This window comes from Lampetra fluviatilis, chromosome 15 (assembly GCF_964198595.1).
Source record: "Lampetra fluviatilis chromosome 15, kcLamFluv1.1, whole genome shotgun sequence".
NCBI lineage: Eukaryota > Metazoa > Chordata > Hyperoartia > Petromyzontiformes > Petromyzontidae > Lampetra > Lampetra fluviatilis.
The window spans coordinates 5,225,189-5,236,392 of NC_136289.1; the positions used below are offsets into that span (position 1 = coordinate 5,225,189).

Consider the following 11,204-nt stretch of genomic DNA (forward strand, 5'->3'; position numbering starts at 1 on the left):
AAAGGCAAAGGATGAATGATTGAGCACGATTGTTTAGAGCAGTGGTACCTTAACCTGGGGGTGCGAGATGCCCGTTCTGGGAGTGCGAGACACGGCCAGATTTTTTTCGAAGGTAAATCATCGAAAACGCAAATTAAGAATGGGCACGTAACTACAACTACTTTGTTTCATCAAAACTATGTTTTCAGATTATACATTTTTAACGATCAGGAAACAAAGGGGTGCAAGGCCAGAGTAAAGGTGAAGCACCACTGGTTTAGATCAAAACGGACACTCCGCGGGACAGAGCAACGGTTGAATTACACAAGAGAACCTCATTTTAAAATTGAGATAAAGGGAAATTGTTGTTCTGACGTCAGACACCTTTTTAAAACGGATTTCAGCTTTAACAACTAATAAAATACAAATGAATGTGGTTATGGAGAGCCTTTCGCGACATCTTACACAAACGGAGGAAGGTCAAAAAAATGTCAAGAGTGCAACACTGCGCACAGAGCCACGCGCAATACAACTTCATTTGTATCAGTACAGTAGTTACCTTTGCACAAATGCACTTATGCTATACAGTAATAACAGGTCAAGGCTTCAAAATAAGCCCATCATTGCATTGGTGCACCAACTTTAGTTGCAGTATCACGTTCTCATCACACTTTGACCTGCCCTCGTATGCACAGTGGTGGAATACCAGCTGGCGAAGGGGGGGGGATGACAGCAGTTGGCATGAGGTCCGCCTCGTCCGATTTATACCGCGCACACCTGACGCACCTGCACAATCACGCACCCACCTGAGCAGTAAACATTACAGACATGTGCAAGCGATCTTGCTGCAATCAGCACTTCGGAGATGGGGGGGGGGGGTTGGCAGATCACGCACAGATCACCACGAGTCTGCACGACTCCCAATCCTCCTGGGCTGCGAGGTAGCCAGGAGATTGCAGTACAGAAAGTAGGTTGCCGACATGCCTGTGCAGGCCTTTGAGTATTATTCGTTTGCAAGTCTGAGCGTTCTTCCGGCACTCCGATTTCCCCTAGAAAGCAACGCTTACATAAGCAACTGGCCGGATATCCTCATGCACGACCCTCCAAAAAAAAAGGCTTGGTGAACTTTTCCCGTGTAAATAGGACACTATTATTGCAAGGGGATGTTAAATCCAGATTTCTAACAATGATGCTATATTGCACGTTAATTTAATTACTAAATCAACCAAAACCACTCTCCTAACCATGTGTTGTTTATGTTTCTTTTAAAAGGAAGTTCGTATCGGGACGCAGCGGTGGAAGGACTTGTCGAAAGCCAATGTCAGTTTAAAGATTACATCAATATCAAGGTTTCGTGCTGTAAATTATTCCCATCAAAGAAAGCCTTGCGCCGATTGCATCAGCAGAGAAAGCACAAAACAAAACGCTAACCAAGAGCTGGATGCAAAAATGTAATAAAAAGGGGCCAACAATTAAGACAATAAACGCCATGAAGAAGACACTTGAACGGTCAGAGACACTCACCGTCACAATCCGAGTTGGTAAATCTGACTTCCGGCCAAAAGAGCTTTCTATTTTTACACTTTTTTTTCTTTGTTTCATTTTTAAATCTTTGTGTATATACAGAAGACGCAAACAGAGTCAAGTACCTGGGAAGGTCTCGGAGTAAGTGGGCACCACCCCCCCCCACCACCCCACGTCGCCCCCCCCCCCTCCCAGAAAACAAATTAACCCATCGTGGTGTTGTTGTTGCTGCTGCTGCTGCTGGAGATGAGCGGGGTTATAAAAGTTATCCGAGTCGAAGTGGACGCTTGCTTGTACCACCTGTGCGCGGCTCGGCGTTGGACCCGGACGGACGGTGGCGGCGGAGGAAGGAAACCGCAGCAAGCGCGATCGTCATCGGTGCCAAAGAGCACGTGCGTGGACACCGCGGGTTTTTGTTGATGTTGTTAGGCATCTTGTCATCTCGAGAGTGTCAACGGCTGACGATAGCCGCAATCTCCCCCCCCACCTCCCCCAGGCCCCGACTCCCCAAATCCTCATTCCCTCGACTGGTAAAAGAGGATGTATCCCGATTCTGAGTTTTTCGACACGTCCGTTGTGAGCCCATAAAACTCTTCGATGGCCTGCGGGTCGATTTTCTGCAGGTGTGCGTCCCACGCCGCATGGGGGACAAGGGAGCACACAAACAGACAAGCAAAATTAGTTTAAACGGAGTGTTGAGATTATCATACAAGTTCGGATTTGCAGTCTCAAGAGCGCCCCCCTCTGCGTGCGATCAAAGACGCCACACTGTTATTGTTGCGGGAGCCAAAGGTCCAGTTATTCTGTGTTAAGCACGGGGAAATGTCCTCCTGTCCATCCTTCCGACGACACACATCGCGAGTTTGCACAATAAGCTATAAATCCTCTCGGGTAATTGCTAGGGTCTCGACAAACAGCTTGCCCACAACCAATGCCCACAGCTGTACTCTTTTAATTGTTGGAAAAATTTGGAGAAAAAAAATACCATTAAAAATCTGCCGTTTTATTATTAAACTACAATTTTTTGCATGCCGTTATGTGGCTGTAGTTTTCGACCAGCGTGCACATCCATTTTCACACGCGTGCTTTATTCTACCGTATATTTATTTGCACCGTCGAATCCCCTAAGACTACGGAGGTTCCTTCAATGGGCTAGATTGTAAATAATTAAATCGATATTCATTATTTTTTATCAAGCCGGGATATGTTGTGGTTAGTGTGCTTGACTCGCAAATCTGGGGGTCAATTTTTGTTTGGGGGGGCCAATTCAATCCATTAACCCTGTGGGGGACGATAAAATGAACACTGCTTTGTGGGAAATCAACAATTGTTGTCGTAATGAAGGTGTGGGGGGAACATTTTTCTTACCGAGGGCCGGGCAGGGCTTGCAAATGGTTTTGGTGGGCACACGCATTATAACCGCACACCTGAGCATTGCCCAACGTGAAAGCATTAGGGCTCTCACCTTTGCCGCACTAATGCGCTGTGCAAGCATCCGCATTTGCGTGAATTGGAAAGCCATCGGGAGCGGCAAAAGTGCCCGAGCAAACTAAAATAGAAACGGTGTTTCTGGGTCGAAAACAATACCCTCTGAAGTCGTAACCAATGGCTCACGGCTGCCAATGGCGACGAGCACTGCCACCGTTAAAGAGCGCATTGATGTAGGGGGGGGGGGGAAACTGCCGACCGATTTTTATTCTTTATGTCTCCAGGTGAGAGCTCATTAAAACACGTCCCTTTGAAATGGAAACCTAGGATACGTACAGATGAAATACAACAGGAAGGAAGAAAATAAAACTGTTCAGTGTGCGAGGAAGAGAAGGTCCGTGCCAATGATATGCGTGGGGCTTGGCAGAGCCGTTGCCAATGAAAAGGACATTCCATCCGATGCGTGCAACCAAAATTATTGCAAGGTTTGTATTGAAAAGCAAAAAAATAAGATGGTAAATGGAGATATTTTATAACTGAAGATGTGTTGTGTTGGAGAGTTAATAAAACGCGGAGAAAAGTGTGAAAATAATATATTTCATGGCCATATATAACTGAAGATGTGTTGTGTTGGAGAGTTAATAAAACGCGGAGAAAAGTGTGAAAATAATATATTTCATGTTGTTGTTAATAGTGGTTAAATAAAAATAAGCATTGTAAAAATCAAGTAAACATCACCATTGTAAAATAATCGTCATCACTAATGGAGCGAAAGGACTTACCTCTACTATATCATCGTCAAACAGCAACCAGAAGCCATGGCTCTTCACTATTGTGATGTAATGGCCCCGGTTGGGGCCGCTACAAATACAACATCCAAAGAGATAAAATATGCAATTACATTTGCGCTTTCTTCCTCACAAGTAAATAATAAGCCGACACAATGAGCGAAATACGTGCACCCTTTTGAAGCAATGCGTTTCCTTTGCACCGATCTATCCAGCAGTTAATACCTGAAGCATATCCCCTATTTGGCCATACATACTTGGGGCAGAAAAAGTTGTCAGGACCAAATAAGGCTGACAAGGCACACTGGTGCTGGGGCCAGCTCCACCACACTGGGTATATCTGTGTCCTCCCAATTGTAGATTTTCACAGTCCAAATACGCTACTCAAAGGCGGCTAAGTTGACGTAGGCCTCGGTATAAGCAAGAATTTCATTCCAATTGTCACCGACCGCTGTGCATGGCCACCAATCGTAGACCAGTATCCAGGATTGTAAAGTAGCACGGTAACTACGACGCCACTTGTGCTCAAATACAGCGTTCCCGAGTTATTCGCGAGGGGTACGTTGCAGAGATGCTCGTGAATCTAAAATTTCGTGGATGATATTGGCCCTAAGAAGTGACTTTACCTATCACTAACTCTCATCACTTTATTTCTCTCTCTGCAGTCCTGCGGAGTTCTGGATGCGATTCGTGGATAGCCAAAATCGCAGATAGCAAGTTCGTGGATAATGAAGGAAATTGTATACATTTATATGGAACCGATTGAAACATTGACAAAGTTGTCTGAACACATTGCTTTGGATATTTGGCCCATTGTGGCAAAAAATATTTGCACATTTTTACCAACAATCAGATTTAATTCATGTTCAACAACCCGTGACAACACACAAGTGAAACATTACTGCACAACCTGCAAATATTCAAATTATGAAATTTAAAGCAGCCATTATTATAGCATTAGCCCTTCCGAGTGATCCACCTGTTTCGTACAGAACCAGTTGAATAATAAGGTTACACCAATTCATGAGCTGGAGCACCCAGAGAGAGCCAATGCATACGAGGGCGGTAATGCTCAAAAGCACTTGAAGAATCCACTGCCGAGATCTCCTGGCCACATCGCAGCCATAGCCCACGATACCTGGGAGTCTCCCAACTAATCAGGCTCCACCCCATCGCTTGAGGTGCAGGGCCCAAGCTTTAGAAATCTGATTAGGTGAGGCACTTTCAGGGTATTACGACAGATAAATGCAGGCATCGCATCGCATGTCATTCAATGACATTTTCTCATCTTTCCCCCGCACCTCCGATTAGCACGGTTGGCTGTGTACGGTGCGAAAGAAGTTCAACTACCATACATTCACCATTGGAACCTCATTTGCCAGTAAAAAATATTAGAATTGGTTTTTTTTTGTGCGCATTTTGGCATCATCTGGTCCAACCCATGTGAGACTAGGCTCTAAGGAAAGCTGTCTCGGGTGTGGACCAATCAACTTCAAGGACAGTGCACATTATCAGAGTTGTGTTTTTTTGTTTGCATTATGACTGCAGGTATTGTGGTCTATGCAAACATGACTCCTTGTAAAAAAGGTGTCAGTTTTGTTGCCAGATAGAAGGGTAAAAAACCAATTACCATACATTCATTATTTCATTGCCAACTGCGCCTTCTAGATCAATATATTCCAGAAGCGTTTGCTTAAACAAGACAACCAATGGACTGGTTTTAACTTCACCGGGTCTCATCAGCAGGGCGCACTCCTGGGTGTCCCCCATTGCTACATGGGTTCGGGCCGGTGCGGCCACTAATCAACACTCCGCGCTTTTGTGTGCCGGGCGGCCTGGCCACAACTCTCACCTGCCACAGTGGACGACCACCGCTACCAGGTCGTACATGCGGTCGGGGTTGGTGGCATCGCCGGACGTGTTGAATAGCCTCAGCTCGAGCGGAAACACCACGCGGTACGAGAGCTTCGTGTACCGGTGCAGCTGCTCCATGTACTTGAAGCGCTTGAGGTGCAGGGCCAAGATCATGGGCAGCTTCTTTACTCGCATCCTGCCGTCGCAAACGCCGCGGCGAAAGTCAACGCAACATTCCAGTGTCTTCAACGTTCTCCGTGCACTCTCCTTTGCCTACACCTCCCCTCTCATCTCACTGCAGTCCCCTCCCCAACCTCTTCTACCCCTCTCATATATCGCTGGACTCCCCGTTACGCGCTCTGCGTTCCAGCAACTGAAGCTTTCAAAGTCCCCAATCATCCATTGTTCATTGGTCCCCCATTGTAATAGGTTTTTACCCTTTCAACTGGTACAAAAACTGACACCTTTATACAAGGCATCATGTTTGCAATAACCACAACACAAGCAGTCAAAATGCAAACAAAAAGAAACAACTCTGATGATGATAATGATATGCACTGTCCTTGAAGTTGATTGGTCCACACCCGAGACGCCAAAAGGCATCATCTGGTCCAACACCAATGGAGACTAGGCTCTAAGAAAAGCTGTGTCGGGTGTGGACCAATCAACTTCAAGGACAGTGCATATCATTATCATCATCAGAGTTGTTTCTTTTTGTTTGCATTTTGACTGCTTGTGTTGTGGTTATTGCAAACATGATGCCTTGTATAAAGGTGTCAGTTTTTGTACCAGTTGAAAGGATAAAAACCTATTACTATATTTTGCCACTGGTAAAGGAGGTCTCATAGTGGTCCCCCATTCTTTACTGTAGTCCCATAATCGAGAACTCCCTTCCCCAGTCATCAATGCTGTCAACTCCCTGCCCCAATTCAAGTCCAGGCTCAGCTCAAGACCTATGGCTGACCGCCTCTCTCTATAAAATATACATGCCCACTGTTTCTGTTCAGCATCTTGACGTTATAAAATACAAATTGGATCGTACAACTGTATTGTATGACCAAGTGAACGGCACCCATCTCCCTCTGCCAACCCCGATCCAGGGGTGAGAAGTCAACATTACAGTGGCTGGGGCTTGGCCTACACACAAGACAATTGCTGGGGAAGATTACAGATTAGATATCCCATCTGGTGCAGCCTCGCCAGGTGGTACTCACTTCAGAGACTATGGGATGGGTGATGATGATAATGAGTACGAGTCAACCCTGGCCAGGATTTGAACTAATGGTCTTGGGATTACGATTTCTGCTGCTCGACCAAATGAGATACAGCCCAGATACGATGCTACAGCACACACAAGGCTGCAGGACTTGATGCTTGCGGTTACCTATGGCAACCGTTAGCTCTATGAAAGGTGAACGAACAATGGCAAAATGCATCCCAACAGAGGACATTACAAGTCATGATGGTCAAAGTGTCACCAATTTAATAATATTATGAGGCAATATTCACCTCCTGGCAACACTGAGCCATTGGTGGCAATTCCACATTGCCTTGGAGGGTGCCAGTCAATGAACTGGAAAACCAGGACTAACTTAAAAATGAGTTCTACGCAACACAATATAGTTACCCGTGTATTCTCTGATGCAGTAGGGTCCCCCATTATTAGGGATGGTTCAGACACATGGTTTGGAAGGTATAATTTGTGATTTTGTTTTTTTAAGCAGTCGAGTGTTTGATTACAAAATGTGCCCATTGTATATTATGAGGGATGCAAAAAAATGTTGGACCAGGAAACAAGTGTGTGAAATCAATCAAAAATCATGAGCAATTCGTGATCAATTCAATGAGGCAAACGAAAAAGAGTCTTGCGAAGCCATCAGCAGTTGCCTGAATACAAATCCTTAAAACGACCTTATGCATTCACTCTTGTTACAGGGAGGATTCTGCGAGAATTATTTCGCGAGCTGCAAGAAAAGCCTTCGTCCATGAACGTTCATTATTCATGATCAAATTACATTTTATTCATACGAGGATGAAGCCCCTGGCTGATGGAATGTGCTGTAACATAGTTCATGCAAAGCCAACCTCTGTAACCCGTTAAACAAAACTGATATTTAGTATTCTGGAGTTTCACAATATTAATAAAAAGCCACATTTTCTTGCGGTTGTGTTCTTTTTAACACACAACACACTTGTTTACAGGGATGATAATAATAATGTAAACTTTCTAATCCAGAATAGACAGAGCCTCTTCAGGAGGGTCTTGCATCGATAATTTTGGATTGGCCACTTCCTGTTGAGTGTTCATGAATGTGGGAGGAAAGACGAGCACCCGGAAACCCCCCCACACGTACCAGGGCATAGCACTCAGAGGTCAACAGATATAGGGGCGATACTAATCTCCTGGGCCACCTCAGATCCTTGCGAGTTTGGGTGGGGGAGGGGTCTCACAAAGCCACGTGATCCCACAAACCCTCGCCTGCTTCGCATTCAACTACAGGCATGTGGCACCACGACTCGCCTAAGCCTGCGTGCCACGATTACACTCGTGTGTTTAGTTTGTTGTCCTGCCCCCCGCATCTCCGATTAGCACGTAAGAAGTTCAACATCATGCGTACAACAACGTAACGCGTTAACAATTAACATTAAATCAAGCAAGTACTCCACCCAAGGGTCAAGCAGAACGGGCGAGGAAGGAACGTCGGCCGCCGATTAAACACTGACCACACGCAAACCAGGCCCGTTCAAACACTGACCGGCGAACCGTTTCATTTCAACTGCACAACCGCTTGTGGGCGAAGCCAAAGCAAGCGAAACGCAACACCCAACAAGGTCCAAGCGCGAGGAGGGGTGTGTGGGTGTCAGGTTGGGGCGTCTCACCTTTTCTGCGCTTCTTGCTTACTGCAGCATTGTTCGCAGTAGTATTTATATTCGCTGCAGAGTGTCTCGGTGTTACTGAAGCCTCTGGGGTGCGGGGGAAATAATAAATAAACAATCTGTCAGTGAAAGTGGTCCGTCGTGCACTTTGAATAAACAGGGAATGCATTTCCCCGATCAACGGGAGTACTGTACAGGAAAAAACAAATAACCGGTCAAATCTGCTTGTCGAGAAAGGAGCATTTTGTTGAGATTAGGCAGACTGAGTGGATTAAAAAGGTGAATTATTAAGTAGTTCATTGTGAGGAAAATTGTAGATAGATTATACTAAAATAAAGTGGATTATAAAATGTACCAATGATGCTGGCATGGATTATTTCAATTATATTTGTGGGTCATCAAGCTTGTTTATATCAAAGCGCCTTAATTTTCTATGGAAGGAATGTTTGCTTTACTATGACAATAGCAACACAACCACACCATCACTACCACCATCATCATAACCCTCCCCATCCTCACCACCACAAACCAGTACTCTCGTCATGCTCAAACTCTCCGTCATCACCACCATGATCAAATTACACTTCTGACAAAACTGCAGCGTCACAATAGGAACCATCTTAGATGGGGAAGACTCGGGTCTGTTCTCACAGAAGGTCATAATGACTTTGCAGTTTGTTGGCATCACCATAAGGATGCAATGGAAAAAGTTTCCTGGCTTAAGATGGCCAAGATCAGTGAAAACATCTGTCTCATCAGCAATAACTTCAACTTATTAATATTGCTGGGATACAAAAACGAGCAATCGTGTAAAATATATATACAGTATATATATAGGCAAGTCAGCACCGTGGGAAATTCCCAAAATACTTTTGCTAGCTCAACATGGAGTGTGTATTCATTTGCAGTGTCAGACCAATCCCACCAGCTTAAAGTCTTCATATCCCAGAGATTTTAAATGGAGAGGTGGTAAAGCAAAGTGGGCAAGTTACCTTAGACAGTGTGTGATGGATGTGTTTTGTTCAACATCTACTGACAGATCCAGGAAGTCTTCATCTTTACTGCTCACCTGTAAAGCAAACACAGGTGGCCTAGACATCTAAAATCACTCGCGTTCCCGCAATGTAGCACTTAAAGGATGGCTCAATCCAATACCCAATCGGGTGCAACGTTTTCAGAGTTGTAAAAACAATATCATTCCATGCTAAATGCAGTATGTTGACCAGATAATGAGCTAGGAAACTCCAGTTTCATTTCTAAAATTTAGATTTTCTGGAAACAGGTCAGTGCGCCACCATTATTACACTTACAATTAATATTTTCATAGTTTCTAAACATGCCTGCATTCCAAGATGCTATTACAGAAACAATGAGCATAGTTTTTAGAGGAACAGACAGCCCAGTCATAAGCAGAGGAAATAAATTAAATATTACGAGCTATTTACAATTCATGCAAATTAAAAAGAAACCATACGGTAATGTTAATCTCAAACCATTATTACATTTTTTTACAATTCATCAAATTAACAAGTGTGTGAATTGTTCCATGCCTACTGTGCATTCACTAGCGAACGCCTCTGTATTCCACGCAGCTCCTTCCCGCAACGTGAACCTTTCCCAGCCTCCAGCGCGAGCGAGCGCGCAACGCGCACACCCCTGCACACTCACGCACCGTCTCGCAGTTGAGGCAGCGCGTCTCGTTGGTGAGCGTGCCCTGGAAGATGTCGTGCACCCACGTGGGCTCCGTCTTGGTGCTGTCGTCACCGTCGGCGGCTGTGGCGGCGGCAGCGGCGACGCCGTTCTTGAGCTTGCCGTTCTGCCGCTCCTGCTTCTTCTCCTCCTGCAGTATGTCGGCGATGGTGTTGAGAAGGTAGTTGAGAAACTCGTGAGCATCCTGTTGCATGTAGTTGTCGAAGAGTTCTGTTTGCAGCCCCGGGGATGGGAGAACGATTGCGAGAAGACACACGTGCACACGATTAACGGGGCTAAGAAGCAGAGAGTTGGCACCGCTGAGATACTGGGGGTTCGAATCTAGGGTTGAGCCACCTGTTATTCAAACCGCGTTCCTCCGATTAGCACGGTTGGCTACGTACGGTGCACAAGAGGCTCAACACACATACATACGTTCCTGTCTCTTGAGTTTAATTTAGAATTCGTTGCATTATAGGTACTCCTTGACATGCACGATATATGCGTTCCTGGAAAAACGTGCATATCTCAAAATCAAGTATGTAAAAAAAAAATTTCTCATGAGAAATAATGGTTCGGGGATTTCACTCGCACTCGCAGACAAAATGGACTATATTATCCTAGTCTATATCAATAAAATACATGTACACACAATATAATACGAGACACACGAGACAAAGGGCAGATTGCTGGAGTACACGCAACGAGATGCTGTACGTGACAGCTCACACTAGTTATCGTACCGCACTGGCTGCTGGCAACGCCATTGGGTTGCGGTGCCGGGCTAGCGTGGCGTATGTCGCGTTGCGGATGACGTTGTTCCAAAAACTTCCTCGCGTATGTCAATAAAAGGTCGAAAAACAAAGCGCGCGTTATTCCAAAATGGTTTACCGCAAAAGGGCATAAACTGAGGATTGCCTGGAAAAGGAGTTGATAGTTTCAGCCCCGGTCACCAATGATTGTACGGAAAACTCACCACATCAAATGTGGTTAGAGACTTAATAGGGCTCTGAGATTTAAAACATCGTTTTTACACGCTTTATATTAACTCACTGTCCGTTGTTG

At 45.2% G+C, this 11,204-nt stretch overlaps 1 protein-coding gene across 3 annotated transcripts in view; it reads right to left on the bottom strand.

Annotated features, from left to right (window-relative positions):
* Positions 1-1,710: 1,710 nt before the first annotated feature.
* Positions 1,711-11,204, bottom strand: part of USP46 (ubiquitin specific peptidase 46) — a 25,623-nt gene continuing 16,129 nt past the window's right edge. For 2 of the 3 annotated variants that reach the window (XM_078862864.1, XM_078862866.1), the window contains exons 4-9: positions 10,123-10,370; positions 9,443-9,519; positions 8,454-8,537; positions 5,572-5,769; positions 3,714-3,792; positions 1,711-2,120 (exon numbers count right to left, since the gene is read on the bottom strand). In XM_078862864.1, the coding sequence (XP_078718990.1) occupies positions 2,019-2,120; positions 3,714-3,792; positions 5,572-5,769; positions 8,454-8,537; positions 9,443-9,519; positions 10,123-10,370 (788 nt within the window). In that variant the 3' untranslated portion in view covers positions 1,711-2,018. The remainder of the gene's footprint in view (positions 2,121-3,713; positions 3,793-5,571; positions 5,770-8,453; positions 8,538-9,442; positions 9,520-10,122; positions 10,371-11,204) is intronic. The other variant, XM_078862865.1, reaches the window with a different exon arrangement.